Source organism: Myripristis murdjan, chromosome 15, assembly GCF_902150065.1.
Source record: "Myripristis murdjan chromosome 15, fMyrMur1.1, whole genome shotgun sequence".
In the NCBI taxonomy this organism is placed as follows: Eukaryota; Metazoa; Chordata; class Actinopteri; order Holocentriformes; family Holocentridae; genus Myripristis; species Myripristis murdjan.
This window is the reverse complement of record NC_043994.1, coordinates 21,248,665-21,272,398: the sequence shown is the minus strand read 5'-3', so window position 1 is coordinate 21,272,398 and position 23,734 is coordinate 21,248,665. Positions and strand designations below refer to the sequence as shown.

Below are 23,734 nucleotides of genomic sequence, written 5' to 3'. Positions count from 1 at the left end.
ATTGTGCTGCTGAGTCACACTGGCTCTTTTTTTTTTTTTTTTTTTTTTTTTTTGTGTGTGTGTGTGTTAAAAACACATAAACCTCCACGATGAAGTCACAGTTTGGAGAGGAAAGAACTGGAAACTAAGTTGTTTATCAACCTAACTGACATCCATCACCCGTTTCATAGCTCCTCCAGATCTCTGCTTTTTTTTTAATTTAATAGAGGAGTCCACATTTATATGTGCTCTCTGCTACTTAGTAAGAAGAAGGTAAGCAGCACACTCAGTGTTTGGTCCAAATTATCCAAAGTTTTCATTTCTACCTCTTTTTTCCCCAAAATAAATTACTTAAGATAATCATAGAAACCTAAAGTCAGCACCTTCTCTGTTTTGGTCAAGCTGCTACCAATACCCTAAGCTGTCTTCTGTTTCTTTATGGCATAATTAGGTGTCCATAGACAAATATAGGGATCCAATTAAAGAAGCTCCCTTTAAATCTTGTGTGTAGACTCTAATTGTGTGTCACAGTACATGTCATGAGTCTTAAATTTAATAAAACTAACTTAGAAGTTCAATTCTGCTGTCTCTAAATCATCAGTGGGGTACCACAGTTGACCTCTTCTATTCCTTAAACTATTTTCCATTCCTCCGGTGACTTGACACAGTCTCTATGCTTTAGTGTTATTTGTCTTTCATTTGTAGATAAAATGAAAATAAGCCCACAGATTTCAGGGGTGGAAAATATTATTACAAGCACTCTTGTGACGTGACATCAATGCATTCCTTGAAAAATACTTTTTTTATGATTTTGTGCATAGTTGTGGCTTTTTACCTGAATTTAAAATGTATATATAGAATAGGTGGACGTTATCTATTTATAGTAAAACAGTCACTGTGAGCTTAATGTCCTGTTAGTGATATTATAGCTTTGGTGATAAGCTACATGACGTTGAATGGAATATACCCAAACCTTGGGCTGATTTTACAAGTCATCTGATCCTCTAGTACTTTCACTGCCACATTTGCACGCGCATGTGAGTCAGTGTAATATTTCAAAAGCCTTTCCACCACTGACATCTTAAATCTGATAATCTCTGGTCACTGCAGACTGCTTTTATCATCACTCTGCACATTTTAAGTCATCTGACTAACTGTTCACTGCTCTCCCCAATTTCTGTCAGGCAGGTACACCCATGATGTCAAGAGGCTATTGCCGAATTTGGTAAGAAAGCATCCTTCACTCTTCTTTTTCCACTTCAAATGGGATGCGCATTTCCAAATGACGCAAACCATCTCTAAGAAGTCTTCCGCTGGTACACAGAGGTCTGCTCATGTCCATTCCTACAATCTCTCGACCGGTGGCCAAGAATCAGACACTGTATCAGCTATGACGGCACAGAGGAAAGCCTTGGCAAATCCTGATGCTTTGCAGACACAAGACAGCGCCTGCCAGCAAAATGGAAGCATCCAAAGCATCTATTGTATTAGAGGTCATTTTCATCTTTGTCCCCCCCCCCTTCAAGTAGCAGACATAGCTGGGATTCTCAATTTGAAATATTGTGCACATCCTACATTTTGTTTCCAGTGGATGACTTATGTGATGAACTTGACATTAGATGATTTATTGGACCATTTGTCTACATATCAGACCTTTTTTTTTTTTTTTTTTTTTTTTTTTTTATCTAAATTGAGTTACTTAAAGATCTTTGTATTGCTGTTTTGTCTATATTATTACTTATTTAGGCTTGTGTTGTATCTTTCCATTTTAAAGAACCTCTGGGGGTTATACACAGAAAAAAATACATAAAAGTTAGCTGATAAATATCTCACAACTGCACTCCACCCAGATGAGACCTCTCGTTTCCAAGCTCACGATCTGTGAAATCTTATTTTAGGCTGTTATTTATTATACGGCAACGCCCTCGTGGACATTTCTCACTTGGATAAATTGTGGGATTGCACCTTAAACTGTGGCTTATTCCAGTCTCGTTATTTCTCGTGGTTTTGGTTTCATCAGCACCAAAGTTTTGTCGGTCCACAGTAAAAGCAGCCCTCGCTCAAACCACTTCCCCCCATGTGTGACTCTCTTCCACAGTGAAAGTGAACTGCGCTCCGGTGCTGCGGAGAGGTGGCTCAGGTAGGGGAGCGCAGGAGACAGCGGGCATCAGTGTGAGGGAGGGGTCATGAATCAATGCCAGCGTCCGAGAGAGCAGGGCTAAGAAAATTACGCCATCGGAAGGTAATTATGTAACCCTGTCTCTAACAACTGACCCCAAACAGCTCGCATCTCGGGACTTGATTGACAGGGGCTGTGCGAGCCTCTATATAAGAGGAGGGAGCTCCTCGCCTCAGTCACTGTTAGCGCCTCCAGTCACCCGGGCTGTGGATCTAGTCAACCAAAGTGGACTTTACAGTTTTACGCACGGGGTTCCAGGAGAGACATACAGCTCCTCACTCACTTGGTTGAAATCATTTGCATCTTTATCGTTTCCCTCGGTTTATTGTCTTCGTTGGATATTTGTCTGATTTAAAAAAATAAATAAATAAATAAACTGCATTTGCGTCAGGTAAGTTGCTTGGATGATATTATCTGTGTCCTTGACCTATTTCCAGTGATAGCAAATGGTAGGCTTTGTGTTGAGAATAAAATTTTCTGCGCACTATAATTCAATTGCCTGTAGAATGAATGGACCGAGAAACAAGAGTTTCTATGAGCTGATGGCGATTTTTTTTCCTCCTCTAACAAAAATTCCTGCAAGGATGCAGAGTGTGTCTGTGGTATTCAGCAGTAAGTTTACAGTCACCGTATTGTGCTTTGTGGTGTATTTTATATCTCCTGCTGCTCCAGCATTACTTCCCTGTAATATTTTCCAAACCCATGCTGCGGTTCCTCCTTTGGGTGTTTGGGTCGCTCGAGTGCAAAGTTGGGCTAGCTTTTGAAATGGACCAGAGATGTCAAAAAGTGGCAAAAGTAAAGCCAAACCTGTGGCCACTGGTTAACAACCATTTCTGTTGTGTTTTGAAGGAGATATGATACTCAGGAGAAGTCTCTACTTGCTGCCCATATTATTTAATATCCTCTACTCATTACCTCAAGGTAAGTAGACACACTATGGAAAACCTTTGACTGTGATGATGATGATAGTGATGATGATGTAAACGAGTATGCATAATAATAATGGTGTAATGATAATAATAATAATAATAATAATATACTGTTTTATATATTTATATTGTAGTAAAAAGCCCAGCAATTCAGGGTAATTATTTACAAGTTAATTGATAAAAAGTTTTCTTATTAAAAGAAAAAAAAAATTCTTGTAAAGCACTTTGAGCTGCAAGCCTGCATAAACTGTACTATGCAAATAACGGACTGACTGGTACTGTTTCTGCATGAAGTAATTTCCCACATTTTCCATTGTCTTCCTTTGTGTTTCTTCCTGCCTGACTTAAAGATGGTGAGCAGGAGGATGACTTGACATCGTTTGACTTGTTTGAAATCAGCCACATCACACGCAAGACTCTGGGAGCCAAGCAGTTCCGAGGCCAAAACTCAGATGCCCCTGCTTACCGCTTCATTCGCTTTGACCACTTGCCCTCAGTGAGCGCCCCCATACTAAAGCAAATACTGCAACAGATCCAGAACAATGAGGGCTTTGTGTTTGTGGCCAGCATTCGCCAGGACCGCGGCTCACGGGGCACCCTGATTGGTCTGGAGGGCTCTGACGGCCGGCGCAAGTTTGAGATCGTGTCTGATGGACGGACCAACACTCTGGACCTGAAATACTGGGTGGACGGCTCAGAGAATGCGGTTGTGTTCGAGGATGTGGACTTGGCCGACTCGCATTGGAAGAATATCACACTTCATGTTCATGGGGAAAATGCAAACCTGTTTGTAGGCTGCAACCTGATTGACAGCTTCATCCTGGACGAGCCATTCTATGAGCACCTGAAGCCTGAGGGCAGCCGCATGTTTGTTGCAAAGGGATCTGTACGCGAGAACCACTTCAGGGTAAGAGAGCACTCATGCCTTTTTGACAGGGGACTTGTTATTCTGTTAGGCTGTGTCTGCAGACTGGAATTTCATGGGATCCAAGAGCCTCAGTAGTCCATCTGTCTCATCCCTTATGTGGTCTTTTAAAGTTGTGCTGGGTGAGACATTAGGAGGCCTTATTCTGTCACCTCTCCTAAGTTGCAGGAAACATCTGTGGTTTTACCTAAGCCTCTCATAAAGCCTATTTTAAACCACAAGTTTCCAGCTATAGAAACATGTCTTTTTTGAGGTGCCAAAGTAGCCCAAACAGAGAAGAAACTGTAACCACAATCATGACATGAGTCTCCTATCTCCAAACAGGGCCTTCTGCAGAACGTTCACTTCATCTTCGACACCCCGGTAGAAGATGTACTTGAAAGCAGAAACTGCGAGGTCATCAGGACAGGTAAGAGGTCCTTTTTTTGGATCATCGATGTCGTGTCTGCATGAACACACATCTTATATGGGCTGGTAGAGAGCCCTCAGTGTTTGAGATAACTAGGGCACCTTGCCAAGTTGCTACTCTGTCTGTGGTTACCTTATATTTGTTGATGATCCAAAATAGTTATTCTTTGCAGTCTGCTTCCAGACCCTATACCGAGCAGATGTGAATGTGAGACAGTTTCACATGCAAGCCTTTAAAGCACGGTGTCTGTGTTTCGTTAAATATAAACCACTGCACGATTCCAGACCAAACTGCTTAGCATACTCAGTTGTCTTCCTTTGTATGAATATAGCTCTTTGGTCTTTCTTTCACTGGGTCAGAAAGCTTGCAGATTTGATATGTGGCAAGATCTCACAGCATTACATCATGTTTACGGAAACAGCAGTGTCGATGCAGTGGCTTGAGGTCAACCAATGTGCGTGGTGAACAAAAGGAGATACAGATGTTTACATTTATTTCCATTGGCAGTGGACTCAGGGTAATGCCCTGGGAAAGAAAATAGCAAAGAGAGAGTAAATGCTATTCTGCAGAGCAGGGAGCTTCCACTTCCAGCTGCACACACACACACACACACACATACACACACACACACACACTCGTGCACACATGCACACACACAGTGAAGTCATGAATTGGCAGATTGGGTTGCTTTTCTCAGCTGAAGATATGTTTGCATGGGGAGTAGTACCTTGTGGTCCTCAGCAGGGTTCACGTGCAGAAGGGCTGTGGCTGAGATGATATCTGAGTCAATATCTAGACTATCAGTCATTAGTTACAACCCAGCTAGATGTTACCAAGTCTGGAGCCAGCGTCCCTGGCCAGTATGGAAGCATGATTTCGGTGGGCTGTGACAAAGCAAATCCAGATGAAGTGTGTGTGTGTGTGTGTGTGTGTGTTTGTGTATGCGTGACACTGGTTGTTGCAATTCTGTTGCCACAAGCAGGTTTGAATTCCAGCAGAATGAGTTTATATGTTTAACAAATCTGACCAAAGCCTGGATATTGTCTACATGATGGTACCAGCCAAGATTCTGCACTGGTAGCAATTCTAAAGCCAAAAGTCGCTCATAAACTCACACAAGCCACACTTATAAAAGCTGTCATGTTGGACATTAATGAGTAGCGTTAAAAGTCCCCTAGATTTTGCTTTTTTTCTTTATCCGCTTTGAAAAAATAGAGAATGCCTATCAAGTGAAGAAGAATGTGTAAACACTTTCACAGACCGGCATTCACGCATCCAAATGTACACACAGTGCAAAGCCCTCTTGAGATTTGAATGACTCCACCAGACTCAAAAGGAAAGAAAACATAGCCTTGGCCACAGTGGGATATCATTGGGCAATGCTGTGTTAGAATGACTTCTTGATTTAGAGTCCCTGGTCAACTATTAATCTACACCAATTTAGATAGGTAGCTCAAAACCAGTTGTAGATATCGCTTTGCCTTGGCTGAATGATCGCTCTTTTCCTTTGTAAACAACCTCCTACTGTGAGGGCTGAGCTGGGCCCTGAAATCAATATCACAGTGTTGTAATTTTGTATTTTGTATGTATCTTTACTCTACCATATAACCATACAAGTGTATTATGATATTACTGCGGTCCAGTGGTCTGGGACAGGATGGGGTAAATTGTAAATTGGGAATTTAATGGAATGCACATATGCATTCCATCATGGTGGCTGTTTGAGCCATATTCATATTTTATACATATGAATATGGCCCAAACATGCAGTTGGTCCTGCATGGGGTGCCCTGTCTTGTTCTATGGCTGGGATGTTTGCCCAGACTGTTCAAAGAGCACAGCTGGGAGATACATTACACCAGGCGAGTTTGTTCAACTGGACTTCCTACCCCAGATTTGCGAGATTTGAGGAACTCTCAACATGACAAAGTCTTTCAGACAACCCTGTAGGCAACGATTTACAGATGAGACTGGACTGGCATTTTCCTCTCACTTTCTCCACCACATGATGAGTTTAAAGGAGAAAGGCTTCCTGAGTAAAGCCCAGTTTTAATCAGATGTGATGAGTATGGATATAGCGAAATAGTCAAGGGCTACTTGGGAGTCAACATTTGTTGATGTCTAGAAACTGATATCCCTCGTGCCAGCCCCTGCCCCAGTGCTTGGCACCTTGCAGGACAACAAACCTTTGAATAGAACAGCCTACCAGTGAGAATCTGAGCATGCCTGAGTATGCCAGCCTGCTGTGTTTATACGACAAACATCACACACCAGGGCCACTTCAGAATCACAGTATGATCTGCTGAAAGGACAAGACCGTGAATCAGTTTCACTGGCTCCTTGTAAATCTGTCTGTGTGGTCACTCCAGCCTGTTAAGTACATATTAGAAGTGCCCACGGATCTCAAAGGTCATGGAGATTTATGACAACAGTGTGGTTTTCTCATCACGTAAGGAACACTGAGATTTCTACTTTGGGTTTCCCAATGACACCCCCACCCCACCCAATCCTATCTCATCTCTAATGGAAAGATTTCACCATGTCAGAAAGATACATTTTTCAAATCAAATACTGCTGACTGAACATCTGTTTTTTGGGACTACAATAAACATGGTAATCACTGCATTGTTGTGATCATTTGACTGGCTGGAACAGAACAGGAAATCATTCAGTAATTTCCATGACCAGTCTTTGCGTTTCAATTATTGCATTGGTCAAACATGTTTTCCATAACCAGTCATCATCTATGTTGCTCATTCATTTGCTCGCTCACTCATTTACTCAAATGTCTCCTTTGTTGCCATTCCAGATGATGCTAATATAGTGAGTGAGAGCAGCGAGATTGTGGACGTGAGTCCCTCCATCACTACAAACGTCATAGGTCAGAAGACGGACGAGACAGGGGCAGATATGTGTGAACGCTCCTGCGAGGAACTTAGCACCATGTTTCAGGAGCTCAAAGGCCTTCGCGTTGTCGTCAGTAACCTTATTGATGGGTTGCAAAAAGTGGTAAGTGGCAAAAATAGCAAAAATGTTGACCTTTTTCACTGATTGTCTCCTACATAAATTAAGTTAATCACGGCTTGTGTTTGCTTTGGACAAACCACTGCATATTTCCCTTTATGCTACAAGGCAATTTTAATGATGGATATTGCAACACCTAAATTTGTATTTGGATAAGGAAAGATGAGAAAAAAAAATGAAATGTTCAAAATAAAACTCTTGTTGCAGTAATTCCCAAGTAACCTGATACAACACTCAGTACAGCAGCCAGTAGGCAAGAAGCCTGAATAAGGTTACTAGGTAACCTACATTGGTTTAAAAGCAAACAGTAAGTAGCTGCAGGGCTGTTTATAGAGTCGCCAGTGATGCCTGAACCCGCTTAACTCATGCTAGATCTGTGGCAGCGTGAGTCAGACAGATTTTATGACATGTTACATGTGGATATAGGAAGTGTTCCCCTGGCTGCGATTGGGTCCAGTCTAATGTCTGGCTGTGTTTAAACAGCCCATGTGCTTCCTCTGGGAGCCTCCCAGCAATAAGAGAGTCTGGGCATGAACCTTGGGAAAAAACGACTGTGATGAGAAGGGTCCCTGAGGCTCTTCCAGACCAAGTGGTGTCTCAGATTCTACTGCTGCACATTACTGCCTGCCTGCTCTAACAGAAAGACACATACAGACATACACAGACATGCACACGCACGCATGCACACACACATGCACGCACGCAGATACACACACACACACACACACACACGCAACAGAACTTTGGCAGCAGTTTATCGACTGACAGTTCCCAAGTGTTGAAAAGTCCAGCCAACGATCCCCTAGCCTCCAATCGGGTCAGAGGTTACAATCTGCAAACTGAGCAACACTTTCGAATGGGCTGTTTTCCGAGAACCATTAAAGTTACAAAGAACATAATAAAAAACTTTGGACTTCAGTATGAGCAATTTTCAGTGATGAAGGGTAAGCCCACATGTGTCCCGTTCAGAGGAATCAGGTAGTTGGCACGTGTGACTCGCAGAATCTTTACCTTTCCTCCCACTTGGAATGCACTGCACCCCTACCATAAGGTTTTCCTACGTTTTGACTTACTTCCTTTTTCACTGCTAATCTATCTGTTGTTGTATCTTCAGACGGAGGAGAACACAGTCATGAAAGATGCCCTTGGGAGGATGAAGAACTCTAAAGAGAAAAACATGTGCTGGCAGGATGGCCGCCTCTTTGAGGATAAGGAAGACTGGGTTGTAGACAGCTGCACCAAATGTACCTGCCAGGTAAGGTCAAGCTATAAGGAAACGTACACAGAATCAGTACAGATGTTTTTTTGTTGTTGTTGTTGTTGTTTTTTACACTGATTTCAATACTATTTATTCATGGCAGGAGTCCAAGATTGTGTGTCACCAAATTACATGTCCACCAGTTGCCTGTGCCAGCCCGTCCTTTATTGATGGCGAGTGCTGCCCTGTGTGTATGCGTAAGTAATCACCAGTCTATATATTATATTCTACTAGTCAGTGAATACAGTATAGAAGCACACAATCATAAACACATACACACAACTTTGTTCCATGCATGGCTGATGTTTTAACGTCATGGTGCACTATACCGGAAAAACAATATTCCATGCGTATTAAATTTTAATAATACAGCACTGTTGAAGCCTGTTTGTCTTTGTGAGCCAACCACATATTTATTGCTCAAAGCGAACCACACTGAAAATGGCTACTGTGGGCTTCTAAGATGATGTAATACTGTATGAAAAACAGTCTGAAATAAAAAAATAATAAAAACAGTGTGGTCATTGTCTTTTTTCTGTTTGGACAATGGGGTGTTTTTGATGCATGAAGGGCAAAAATATATGAGTGTATGTTGTCACTTTTTCCAGCTAAAGACAGTGAGGATGGCTGGTCGCCCTGGTCAGAGTGGACAGAGTGCACGGTCACCTGTGGGACGGGAACTCAACAGAGGGGAAGGTCATGCGATGCCACCAGTAATCCCTGTACCGGAGCCTCAATCCAGACACGCAAGTGCAGCCTGGGGAAATGCGACAGCCGTGGTGAGCAAATTTTCACCGATGTCAACATTGCGATATTATCACTATCATAGCATGTGCGTGCCGTTGCCACAGCTGCATGATAATGATGATGTAAGACAAGCAGCTGTTGTGTTACAGTTTGAAATATGGGATGGTGGAACTGGATATAAATGTTGAAAAGTACAGATCTATAGGGTGGAGTTAAATGAAAAATGATATCCTCCACACTGGAAAAGTTCTTTCCCTCATAAATCTCTTGAAAATGGATCCATCTGAGTGAGGCAGAATCAGGAGGAGCGCTGGATCATGTGGTTGGGTTGCAGGGTGTGCCCAGTCGAAGATAATTCCAAAATAAATCATTGGCTGAAATGTGCAACCACTTGCAGCCTACTGGACAAAACCACAAAATCTTAATGAATTTGATTAGTGGACTCGTTCGAGGCGGTGTATCATCCCTTTTCGCAAGATTTCTGCTGAATACTGAAATTGATTAACTACTGTTTGATGAATTGCTGGCTTAATGTTGGTTAGTGCTTGCAGCTAGCATTAAATTGAATCTTAGTGACTGCCTGAAGCAGTTAAACCACTGTTTTACCCACGATGACATAAATACTGAAGCGAGTATCTTAGAACATCTTTGAAATTGAGCCAGTCCTCTCCAGTGTCACATAGTATTTACTCAAAAAGAATGTGGTGACATTTTTTTTCACATTTGCAAAATATACATGCCTTGTGCTATTTGTTTGAATGAAAATCCATGGGATAATAGGTAACATCTGTGTTTTGGTGATCTTTGGCTGACCTTTGTTTGACGTTTGATGCCCAGTTCGCCAGGATGGAGGGTGGAGTTTGTGGTCGCCATGGTCCTCCTGCTCAGTAACCTGCGGAGAGGGCCAGATCACCAGGATACGCCACTGCAACGCCCCTGTGCCTCAGCTGGGCGGCAAGGACTGTGAGGGTAGTGGAAGAGAGACTCAACGCTGCGAAGCCAAGCCGTGTCCCAGTGAGTACAGCAGCCTGGAGGGAACTCTTAGAAACAATATATTACAGCAGTGTCCATTTTGAACCAGATTTACTCAAGCCTCATGGCCAACCCGAGGCAAAATTCCCATGTGTTTGGACTGGCCTCCTGTCTGTCTCAGGAAATGTTGACCCAAATCAGCTCAGTGTGTTTTCCCTTGTAGTATTAGGTTCCAGGCTTCTGACTTTTAGGCTACTCTTCAGCACTGGCACATGCTGCAGTTTAGATAAAAATACCTGGAATACCAATGGAATAAAAAGTTTGGTGCTAAACATTTAATAAAATATTGCATTTCAGACGTAATCAATGTCTAATATCTCTCCTCTTGATGTACTTTTGTAGTTGATGGTGGTTGGGGTCCTTGGTCTCCTTGGGCAACTTGTTCAGCAACTTGCGGAGGTGGCACCAAAAGCCGAACACGTGTGTGCAACAGCCCCCAACCTCAGTATGGTGGCAGGAAGTGTAATGGAGAGGCTACTGACAGTGACAGCTGCAACAAAAAAGAGTGTCCCATTGGTGAGCACAAATCACTCAACATCTTCTTTTTTACTTAAAAGTTATTAGACATTTTTTGCTGAAGGTGTCTGTAAAAGTCTGTATTATCAGATAATATATGCACGCTACATTCCAGCTGGCACGACTTTGTCCTGGAGGCAAAAAGTTAAGATGAAAAACACGATAAATGAAAGCTGAAACTTTTGCAGCCTAACTATAGGTATTTCCTGGCTGCGTATAAATCCATTTGCTTTTGTTTTATTCATTACTCTTGCCTAAATCCTCTACAGATGGCTGTCTGTCTAACCCATGTTTTGGTGGAGTGGACTGCAACAGCTCTCCAGATGGATCCTGGGAGTGCGGACCATGCCCTGCTGGTTTCCGTGGAAACGGCACCCACTGTGAAGATATCAATGAGGTAAATAGATGAAAATCACCGCCTTTCCTTGTGTGCATAAACCAGATATTTATCTAATACCTTGTTTCTGTTATTCCTCATTTACACGGGCTGATGCTTGTCTTTCCCCATTAGTGTGATATGGTTTCTGATGCTTGCTACAAAGTGGGTGGAACACAGCGCTGCGTCAACACAGATCCAGGTTTCCACTGTCTGCCCTGTCCAAAACGTTACAAAGGCACCCAACCATTTGGTATGGGGGTAGAGGCTGCCAGGAAGAACAAACAGGTGAGTTACTGTTGCCCTCAGAAGAAAAAACAGTGAAGTGTTGTAAATAAAAAAGAATGCAATGTAGGCTTCTGCTCCAGGCATATTTGAAAATGCAGTTAAAAGTTGTGTGGATTTTTGCATGTCAGATCCAAATTTATGAAAGATGGAGGCTACAGCCCAGGTGATTTACTAACTTCATTTTTGAAGTGTGCATGTTTGCACAGTGCTAGAGGCCCTGGGCCACCGTATATGAACGTGACACACCTTGACCCAGTATCATACAAGGGAGGGAGAGGCACGAGAGTTTGGCAACTCTTAACAACTAACATATGGTACCTAGCTCTCTGCTGTTTTCACGGCTGAGAGGTATTCATTTCTCTATGTTGTTACTATAGATGTGCATACCTATATAGTTACATAAAATAGGAACTTGTTAAACTTTGCTTCGTCTAGATCTACCTAATAACTCAAGGTTTCCACTCCTGTCAAGACTACTGAATTTTAAACATATCACAAGTTAATATGAAGTGTCAGGATATTAACTGCTTGATTTGGGGACATAGTTCTCTGCCCTCTTGTGATCGCTGAATTTGGACAGTCCTTGGAAAGCCGAATAATACACTATGTCACTCTGACCTTGCACTTGCACAACATCCCTTGTGGACCACTTTGTTGGTCTTTGGCCCCTACAGCTGCTTGACTTTGGTTTGATGCCCCACTTTCACAAATTGATTTGGGAAAAGGGGAATTGTCTCATAGCTGGCACAAATGGGCTCCATTTCACAGTTTCGATCAAAGGCCTCTTCATGCTGTCACTTTGTGCTCCATGAGCTCATGGTGTGGCATCCAAACTGGAGTTATATTCATCCCTTCTTAATTTGTGGCAGCTGTGAATGCCCTGTGCTACAATATGAAGGGCAGCGGAGGGTCATAGTGGGGTGTATGAAGAATTAACTAGAGGTTTCATAAAATCAACTGTGCCGAGCAGTACCTCATACTTAAAATTATACCAGTGGTAATCATTTTTTTTGCCATACTCTATGCCAAGTAAGACATACAGTACTTTGAAGAGCTATGATCATGCCTCTTGTGATTTTACTGTGAAGGTATGCTCCGTTTAATTCCACCTTCTTCTTCCAGGTGTGCGAGCCAGAGAACCCATGCAAGGACAAGACCCACAACTGTCACAAATACGCCGAATGCATCTACCTCAGCCACTTCAGTGACCCTATGTACAAGTGTGAGTGCAGGATTGGCTATGCTGGAGATGGTTTTATCTGTGGAGAAGACTCCGACTTGGATGGCTGGCCCAATCAGAACCTTGTGTGTGGTACCAACGGCACCCATCACTGCAAGAAGGTATCTAGTGTAACCCCTCATGTCATTTTTCTTTCTTCACCTACTCAGTACTGTACACTAACCTAAGTACTGTACACTAACCTGGGGGTATTTGATAAAGCATTCGTTGCAGTGGAGAATTGTTGCACCTAAAACTGCTGGATTCCTTGCTAGTGAGGTTGGGAAAAAACACGTCTGACAACCAGCACAGCAACCCCCCCAAGGTGGTGTCGTATCCTTTCTGTTTTTCCTCCTGTGCACTAACAGCTTCACCTCCAGACACCACTCTGTCAAACTCCTCAAGTTCACAGATGACTCTACTATTTGCTACTCTATTGGGCTCCTCTCTGATGGGGATTAGACTTCCAACAAGAGAGAGCTCGACCATCTGGTATCCTGATGCAGACTGAACAACCTGGAGCAGAATGCTCTGAAGACAGTCGAGGTGATAGTTGACTTCAGGAAAAGCCCATCACCTCCCACCCCTATCACCCTGTGCAGCTCCCCCCTCAACACTGTAGAGTCCTTCTGCCTCCTAAGCACCACCAACGCCCATGACCTCAAGTGGGAGCTGAGCAACAGTTCCCTCACCAAGAAGGCTGAGCAGAGGCTGTACTTGCTGAGGCAGCTGAGGAGGTTCAGCCTGCCAAGGGACATGTTGGTTCATTTCTATGCGGTTACCATCAAAGCCATCCTGTGTGGTTCTTTGCTGCCACAGCTAAGGACAAGGAAAGGCTGCAGTGCCTCATCCAGCAAGCAGAGAAGTTGATTGACTGAAACCTCAGGATCTGTGCTCCTCCAGAACCTGGAAATGTGCTGGGAGAATTGTGACAACAGCCACCCTGGACCCTCCCTCTTTGACCAACTGCCCTTCACAAAAAGACTGAGGTCCACCAGGACCAGAACCATGAGGCACAGAAATCTTTTCTTCCCTACAGCAACAGTTCTGCTCAATGAAGAACACTGAGCTGACACTGAATTTACATATACCCATTAGACACACCCACTCTCAGTCATGCATGGCACAACACACACAACCCATCTCATATGGTTTAAATTTGTAATATTTTGCACAGCTGCTCATATTTTATTACTTATTTATTCTGATATTTGTACTTTGCACTGAGGCCATGGTGCACTGCAGTAATGCACCTTCATTTTATTACTCTTTATTAGTCTTTATTACTCATGTCCTAAATTTTTATTACCTTTCCTAATTTGGTATTACCTTACTAAGTGTTTTGTTTGATCTCAGTATTTCTATCATGTGTTTTTTGGGCAACCACTCACCAAAGTAAAACCCTTGTATATGTATAAATGTACTTAGCAATCTATTGTTATTCTAATATTGTAGGACAACTGCCCCAGCTTGCCAAACTCTGGACAAGAAGACTTTGACAAAGATGGTCAAGGAGATGCTTGTGACAAGGATGATGATAATGATGGAATTGCAGATGAGAGGGTATGATGCTTTAAAAAAAAAAAAAAAAAAAAAAAATCAGATTCACACATTACATTTCATCATGAGATTTAAGAGATTTAACATATCCTCTCCCCTCAGGACAACTGTCCCCTGCTTTACAACCCTCGCCAGTTTGACTTTGACAAGGATGAAGTTGGTGACCGCTGTGATAACTGTCCCTATGAGCACAACCCTGCTCAGATAGACACTGACAACAATGGAGAAGGGGATGCTTGTGCAGTGGACATTGATGGAGATGGTAAAAGAATCTAGTCAAATTACCAAAAAAAAAAAAATATATATATATATATATATATAATTTTTTGATAGCTAATGATTAATTATGAGAAATTCATTTTGGGCAGATCTTTGTATTTGATTACTACAGAACAGCCACCATGAGCAAGTAATTCTGCAAATCTTGGCCAATTAAATATCATGATTAGTCAGTTTAGGACAGTTTATTGTCAGGATCTATTACCTTAAACTGCCTGGCAAATGATGACTAAACTCTTCCTGTTGCTCAGAAATTCTGAATGAGAGCGACAACTGCCCGTATGTGTACAACACTGACCAGAAGGACACGGACATGGATGGAGTAGGTGACCAGTGTGACAACTGTCCACTGCTGCACAACCCCGACCAGGTACTATAACACTCTGTATATAACGAAATGTTACAAAAATCAACAGTCAGAACAGGAACAACTGCTGGACCACCAGTGGTCTCAGATGTCGCAAATAGACTTTTTTTTTTTTTTTTTTTACCATGATTGTTAACCACCACTCATATTTATCCCACAGACTGACGTAGACAATGACCTGGTTGGAGATCAGTGTGATAACAACCAGGATATTGATGAAGATGGCCATCAGAACAATCTGGACAACTGTCCCTATGTGGCCAATGCCAACCAGGCTGACCATGATAAAGATGGCAAAGGAGACGCTTGTGACTATGATGATGATAATGATGGTATACCCGATGATAAGGACAACTGCAGACTAACACCCAACAAAGACCAGCTGGACTCTGATGGTGAGAGTGGAAAAGTGAAAGGATATCACATATCCATTTGGGGGGCACTTAAAGTAGCAGACAGGGGTGTCATGTGCTTTTGACCCAGCATCACAGGTCAAACACACATGCAGGTTCACATGCAGCTTTTTTCCATTGCTTAATCTAGTAAAGTCTAAATGTCATGAAAACATGACATTTGGCCCTCAGCAAAGCACAAAAAGATACAGTTCTACAGAGATGGAAAGAGTACCTACAAGTGCTAGAGGGAAAATTACTCTTGTTGAGTAGCTTTTTAAAAATGTACTCACGGTAACAGTTACTGAGTAACTCCACTGATGTTTCTTTTGCTACTCAATTGCCACTACCTTGCAAGACTAGTACACTAGTTAACCAACACCTCAGGTAGCTTAAACCCAGTTAGTTAAAGTTACCTACACCTGATTGATGGAGATAAAATGTTAAATTGGCCAGTTTCTAATGCAGTGGTCATTTGCACTGGATGTGAATTAAACTGTAGTTCAAAACATATTTCAAGTCAAAGCAAAATTACTGACTGACTGAAATTATCTGAAAAGTACACAAAACAACTACTCATTAACAAGAGTACATAAACAAGGTACATAGCAAAACTAAAGCTTCCAAATGATTAACATTGTAGGTAATGATATGCCATTTGTGCGTACATTGAGAAATTAGAATGTGCCCTGACACACATACTTGCACACACTGTGGATCAGCATGTTAAAAATCTTACCCCCCAAGATACTTTGGCATGCACAGAGAGAAATGTTAAGACTGTAACTACCTGTCAGGTTAGAGTTAATAACCTACAGCTATGAACTGGATAGTAGCTGGTATCATGGCCCACTGTTCTGTATCTGCAAATCTACATGACTTCTTTTAAAGTATGCTCTCTTCATGGTCCCCCTGCACGTAGCCCCTGTGCTCATTATTCAATGATTTTTCCATGTTTCTTGCACATTGTTGTTCAGTATGCCATCTCCTAGACACTTTCACAGTTAGTTAGTGCTACAGCAGGTGTGAAATATAGTTGCTATGGAAAGAGTTAAGGACTGGGCCAGTGTTGGTGATGTCATTATGCATGACTTCACTGTTGAGCCCAGGAGGGCACACGCCAAGCCGTGAAGTTTTTATTTCCAACAGGCTTGCTCTTGATTAATCCGCAGTGCCCAATTTAAACAGGGTTACCTGGAGTTTGTTTCGTTGTCTGTAACTGGAAACAGTCTGTGAAGGAGGAAGGTCCTTGACGCAGTGGCTTCCACACTCTTCACAGCTCATCACATAGTGTTTATGTGATAGAATAAGTGTAGTCTCCCATGCAGTAATAAGAAGAACCGACAAAAATCAGCTAGTGACTTCTATGCAGTGGGCTGTATTAGCTCCTGGCCTCTTTGTGCTTGTGGCCTGTAGTCTGGGTCTAATAGACTTCAGACCTCAGATAGTTACAAGTATCAGTGGAAGTTGTCACAGCGTGAAGAGGTGGTTGATTTGCCATACTAAACTTGGCAAAGGTATAACAGCTGCTGTTTTTTCCATTCAGTTTTAATATATACTGTACTTAGAGGAGCACCTCAGCCTTCACTGCAGTGGAAATATTACGACAGTAACATTAGCTGCCATAGAAATATTCACAAAAGCTTATGGTAACTAGAACAAAAAGGGAAAAAAAGTTGGTGTATATTATGCATAACAATGATTCAATAAAACCTACACATTTTTATGACACTGATGTAATTAACAGGTGATGGAAGAGGTGATGCCTGCAAAGACGACTTTGACAACGACAACATCCCAGACATCTTTGACGTCTGTCCAGAGAACAACGCCATCAGTGTCACAGACTTCAGGAAGTTCCAGATGGTCCACTTGGATCCTAAGGGAACAACTCAAATTGATCCCAACTGGGTTGTCAGACATCAGGGCAAAGAGCTCGTTCAGACTGCCAACTCTGACCCAGGCATTGCAGTTGGTGAGCAGCACACACTTGTCAACATTTGAATTCTATTTCCTGTTGACATGCAGCCCTGATTGTGATATCAAACACCGTCTTGGCTAAACATGACATTTAAGATCTCACTTCTTTTGCACAAACACAGGTTTCGATGAGTTCAACGCTGTGGACTTCAGCGGTACAATGTACGTGAACACGGACAGAGATGACGATTATGCAGGCTTCGTGTTTGGCTACCAGTCAAGTGGGCGTTTCTACGTAGTGATGTGGAAGCAGATCACGCAGACCTACTGGGAGGACAAGCCCTCCAAGGCCTTTGGCATCTCTGGTGTTTCGCTCAAAGTAGTGAACTCTACTACTGGCACTGGAGAGAACCTCAGAAATGCTTTGTGGCACACCGGTAACACTCCTGGACAGGTAGGCTGCAGTCTAAGTGCTATTTGGTCTATTAAAAAGTCAGTGGTAGTTGTTAACGTTAAATGTTGTGAATGTGAATTATTTTCCATAGGTGCGTACTCTGTGGCATGACCCCAAAAACATTGGCTGGAAAGATTACACAGCCTACAGGTGGCACCTCATCCACAGACCAAAGACCGGATTCATCAGGTAGAAGAATAAAGATGCACAATACAATAACACCATTGCAAACACCTAGATAATAGACAAGCAATGTAAAAGAGCAACAGTATGTACTGTAATCACCATGACCCAAATACAAAGATACTAATCACAGATGAAACAACAACACAGTAGAAAAAGCAATGCCCTGTAATGAACAGACTTATAGATATCTGACCAAGTTGCATAATAAGATTAGTATCTTTTGAAATACTGTTTTAAAGTCACATAGCCTTCAGTTTGTTGCAGAAAAGATTGTATATATGTACTAGTCTTACAGACTGATGCATAGGAGAGAATAGAAAAAATGCACAAAGTAACAGTTACCAGAGACCAGTTTTCACTGCACAGGGGCAGATTTCTGTGAAATTAAAGTTTATAAATATACTAAAGGGTTTATGGGATCGGAGTTTAGGTGTGAGCATGTATCACCATAAATAAAGCTGAGAAGTCAATATGAGGGTCAGATATATGGATTGTTGTCCCTGACTCATCTACAATTCTAAGAATACTTTGAGAACACAGTAAGATTAAATCCTTGTGTGTGTTTTCCAGGGTTGTGGTGTACGAAGGCAAACAGATCATGGCTGATTCAGGACCAGTTTATGACAAGACATTCGCCGGGGGAAGGTTAGGCTTGTTTGTCTTCTCACAAGAGCTGGTCTTCTTCTCCGACCTCAAGTATGAGTGCAGAGGTTAGTAGTAACCCTTTCATCACTTTAACTTTCTGACAGTATTTTTTAAAACTTCCTCAAAGAAATAAAGTGTGTGTATATGTGTGTTAGCTGCCTACTGAGCCAGTGAGACAAATGCGTTGTGATTATTTGTGTGAGTGTGTTTGTGAGCATGTATGACAGCCAGAATCCTTAAGGGTGAGTACCTGCAGTGCCTTGAGGGGAGCTTCACATGTTCATGTTAGAGGATATTGCCACTGTGATAACCATCAACTTTATATCTTCACACCTTCCTTATCAAAATAATTGATGGCTCAATGTAAACTTTAATGTCCTGGTTTGATCACAGTTTTACCCAGAGAAGTCCATGCAATATGAAAGAAATGGTTGAGAAACTCCGGTGCTTGGAAGCTGCAGCAGCCTATCCAGCAGCATGCGGTCATTATATTTAAACCCACTGTAGAGCCATTTTGTTTTGTTTAATCCCTGTGGTAACCATGAAACAAATTAATTAATCTGTCAGTGATTTTATTTTTTTCAAATTAGCATAAATTAGGCTACCCCATCTGCAAATGTCATATATTTTAGCCAAGCCAAAGGGATTTGCAGTGGATGTTTTTTTTTTGTTTGTTTGTTTTTTTTTATTGTTTTTTTGTTTTATGATTCTCAGATGGTAGAAATTGTTTTTTGTAGTTGCAATAAATAACCTTTGATTAGAGGGATCTTTTGATTAGAGGACTCCATTATGTATTTCCCATTTTTGTTCATTTTCAAGACCTGTTCCTTATTCATGGGATCTGATTGCTTAAGAACTGGCTAATGAATCATTCATAAATAAGGATAAATTTACAAATTAAAGCAACCATCTTGAACCATTATTACCATGTATTTGACTATTCTGTCACTGAGACTGTGATTGGCTGTTTGTCCAAGGGGAACGATTACACTCGCAGACATTTGCAAGGAGACAGCTATCACAGCAGTGATATCCTCTAATAAGTAAATGTGCAGCTGTGCGTAAAATAAATCCCGTGTGATATCATCATTTGCATTCCAAAACGATGTCTGCTAAACGACATGAATGCTGCATTATGCCTACATCAACTGAATTTGCATTAATATTACACTTACACTACATGTGTCTAATGCATGTCAGTGTAAATTCTGGGCATCATAATAATCACAGAGGTCTGCTCCGATCTTGCAGGTCATCATTTCACAATAGGTAGGCACTGGTAGGTACTAAAGCTGAAGGATACTGTCTGTGTTAGACCATTGTGTGTGTATGTGTGTGCGTGTGTGCGTGTGTGTGTGTGTGTGTGTGTTTTTTTTTTTTTTTGGGGGGGGGGGGGGGGGGGGGGGGGGGCATTTGCACACATATGAAGGTCAAAAAATGAGGGAGAGAACTCTTTCCATTTTGCATAATGAAGGACAGGTCCTTAAACCTTCAACATTTTTGTTTGTTTAGATAAAGCGGAGTTTCCAACAGTGGTCACAAGGTAATGATGATAAGGGTTGTATGCTGTGTTTTGGCTGAGGCAAGAAAAAAAGTCACGCATTGTTTCTGCTTGTTAGCTTGCCCGGTTACAATGCCCCAGATGCATTGTGAAAGGCCTTGTGTATTATTCCAAGGACTTCAGGTCTTCTGCTGAATGCTAAAACAGTTGAAAATGAGATTGCTGCTTTCTCACCGTCACAGTCATGTTACTGAAGACACGCTTTTTGATGCTCACAATGCAAATAGTGTTGCTGCACTTGGGCGCTTGACTGAGCGAGTCTCGTGGAGATTCCCAACTTTTGTTATAAATGTGGCGATAATGATAAGCTGCTTTCCCAATCTCTCCACAGATAACTGAACCACGCTGGATATAAAGAGAACAAAAGACAAGAATCTCTCTAACTGAACTTCATGTGACTGATAAATCCATTTAAGAGGAAACGCAACTTTCTTTGTTTGATGTGTCATCCATAGAAGAGGAAACCATGGCCATTTTTTCTTAGTGCCTCACAGTACATGAATATATTTCCCTTGAAAATAAAAACAGATGAGGGTGGACAAATGAAAAGAGCCTCCGGAAGATATTTAACTAGTGTACTAGTGTCTACATTTTAAAGGGATTCAGTGTACAACCACTTACATATGTGCTTTTTGACAGTTTCTCTTTTCTACTGCTTTTAACTGCCATGCCATTTTCTTGCTGTTCTGTAGCCTTAATAAGTTTGTGTTTATTTAGGAATAGAATCTGGAGGCTCCTTGTCAGGTCCAGGACTTTTCATGGCCCCCATTTTTCCCTGAAACTAAACCTGCCGCATCTGAAGTTATCTGTCAAACATAAACTGTAACCAAAGTGTTATAATTTAGCCCTTTCAAGTCCATTTCACGTCTCATTCTTATCATCCTGAATGTGTTTTTTTATAGTGATCTTGAGTGAATGATTGAAATAGGCCATTGTAGTAAGTACCAAAGATGTTTATACTAAGTCTGTATTATAATGTCTTTTGTAAATTATTTATGTCCTGCTTTTTATTGTTTGTTTGCCTTTTTTTGCTAGAGATTGTAAATAATTATTTATTTGTTTACACTGACAAAATTCACAATTCAATATTAGAAACATTGACACGTAGTATTGCAAGATTTGTAGTGTTGTCATGCACTTACTTGATTTGTTAGTTTACCAAATGAGAAACTGTCAGAGACATCTGGCCTCCTCTTTCAGATAAACTATAGCATAATGCTCTGGAATGGATAAACATTGGCTGCTGAAAGACCCGCTGAGATGCACATGCTGTGTTTATGTATGTGATGGTTACCGCCAGAGTTATTATGGTAGCATGTGTATGTGAAAATGGCACTGTGTTTATTTTGTTAGCTGTCAAGACAGGGCGCCATCTGAAAAGTGATATTTCACTTTGGCCCAACACATTTTAGTGCAGAGTGTCTACCTAGAAAACAAAATTTGACTGCTCCAAGGAGCCAGAGCCAGCAACATTTTTTTTATATTTTATTTTGATACTATAAAGAGTGTCATTCTAATACAAATACAAAAAGGAAAATTGATCAAAGTGGTACTATTTTAAGGGGCATATTTTGCCAGGATGCAGCTGTGGACATTGAGAGCTAGTCATAAAACTAACTAAATAAAATGAAGTAAATACATCACTCTGAAATGTGGTGGATTCACAGGGCAGCTAATGTCAGTGCTTTCACCACTCCGAGTTTCCCTGCGGTTTAAAATGTGTGTGCTAAATTGTTGAGTTTACAGCCAAAGTGACATATCACATCAACAGCTGATCTGAAGTCTGAAGTTTAACAGCCAGTCATCGTGTGTGAGAGGTAGTCATTAAAGATCAGATAGAATAAAAAGAAAAAAAAAAACACTTAATACAAGGTAACCTTTTCATTCTTATGCTAATCGTGAGTATTATGGACATTGTAAACTATATTTTAATACTGTTCACTGAAATGAATCCCGATGAAGGTCTTCCTAAAACCTACAAGTGCTGGCTGTGTATGGGTTTGGTTGTATAGTGTGTATCAATTGTTAGTGTACAACTTTTGTTGTTAGTGTGTACAGCATTCATTATGTTCATCCATGTTTGGTCTCCAGCTTGTTCATTTTCTTGGGGGTTTGCGATGCACAAAATGTAAATTGTTTTTTTTTTGTTTTGTTTTTTTGTATACATGTGTTGTTAGATATACATTTCCTACAAAATATTATTGTAAGAGATTGTCCTGTTTCATGAATAAATCATTTCCTGTTTCATAAATAAATCTTTTCTACGCCACATTGCTGATGGTGCCCTGGAGGTTTGACAGATGTGCTATAATCATACTATTAACACATGCTTTTGACTTTATGCCATACATGAAGCATTAAAATAAATGACTTTTTTCAGTCAGTTTCCAAACAATGCAGTTCTTCACAACAATGCAATTCCTCACCTGACGGACAGTGTGCACTTTATAGTAACACACATTCAGATAATTGTCACAAGCCATTTTTTTTTTAAATTGATCATTTCTAATTGAGTACAGCCCCAACTCCCTTTACCAGAGAGTGTGGTGAGGTGGCACCTACATATCAGTGAAAACAAAACCTATTTATTTTCCCTCTTTTGTCTCGCAGTGGAGCATTTTCTGAAATTCTAAAGAGAATCAGCCTTCCATCACTGCATGTGAAAGTACTTGAGCTGCAGTACTTCAGAGGTTTCTCCAGGACATGTCATCCTTAGCAGTGAAATAAGATTAGAAAAATTGTATCATCGCCTGTGTGATAATGATGACAACTGCAGCACAGAATTTGCAGATTCTCATTGTTTTTATGACCAGGAAGAGGAAATGTCCCAGAGGCTGATGGAGGGGGATGATGTCTGTGGTTTTAACCGCTGCATCAGGCCAGCTGTCCTGTGGGAGCAGACAGCAGGGAGAGAGGGGGTTAACTAAATAATGGGAAGGCCAGGAAAAACGTGCTATTAGGGAATACGGGGAAGTGAAAACTATACTCGGAGCTCTGTGGCAGAGATATTTGGGTTAAGGCCTTTGGAATACGTGGCATTCACCAAAGACGGGCTATGTGTCTGGCAGTAGGAGTTGGTTTTAAGCCCAGAATACGTTCCAGGGTGGTCTTCAATGCTAAGCCAAAGGATGTCAGTGTGTGACACAGTAAACCAGCATTTTCTGCTGAGGTGGGCTTTTAGCAACTGGCATATATTTAAAAAGAATGAAGAACCTCAAGCAAACTGGCTGCAATTTATTGAAAGAACTTTTAAAAACCTTATGTAAAGCAGTGGATTTTTGTAATCTTAAGAAAAACAATGATAAAGTGAGAGGTTTGGACCGACACCAAGGATGAGCTCATCACCACTGAGTTGAATTGAGCAATCAAAAGATTTGAAGATCAGATAGTCTGTTGTTGGTATGTATCTATCTTGGAAGTCCGGATGTGGAGCTTGGCACTAGATTGTCAGTTTAAACAGCATAGAGAGACAGACATGCAGTTGGAAAA

The 23,734-nt window shown here is 41.4% G+C and overlaps 1 protein-coding gene across 2 annotated transcripts; it reads left to right on the top strand.

Annotated features, from left to right (window-relative positions):
* The first annotated feature begins 2,482 nt into the window (after positions 1-2,482).
* On the top strand, positions 2,483-21,215 carry thbs2a (thrombospondin 2a). 2 transcript variants are annotated; one of them, XM_030071076.1, is made up of 23 exons: positions 2,483-2,549; positions 3,008-3,079; positions 3,438-3,994; positions 4,337-4,421; positions 7,231-7,430; positions 8,560-8,700; positions 8,807-8,900; positions 9,312-9,482; positions 10,288-10,464; positions 10,825-10,998; positions 11,268-11,395; positions 11,510-11,662; positions 12,785-13,003; positions 14,337-14,444; positions 14,544-14,703; positions 14,972-15,090; positions 15,248-15,482; positions 17,227-17,454; positions 17,582-17,853; positions 17,945-18,042; positions 18,610-18,749; positions 20,197-20,227; positions 20,577-21,215. In XM_030071076.1, exons 2-23 carry the CDS (start codon positions 3,013-3,015, stop codon positions 20,578-20,580), a joined length of 3,561 nt encoding a protein of 1,186 aa, XP_029926936.1. In that variant the 5' UTR covers positions 2,483-2,549; positions 3,008-3,012; the 3' UTR covers positions 20,581-21,215. The 2 variants fall into 2 exon arrangements, with proteins under 2 accessions (XP_029926936.1, XP_029926937.1); XM_030071077.1 differs by lacking the exon at positions 20,197-20,227.
* The last annotated feature ends 2,519 nt before the right edge of the window (positions 21,216-23,734 follow it).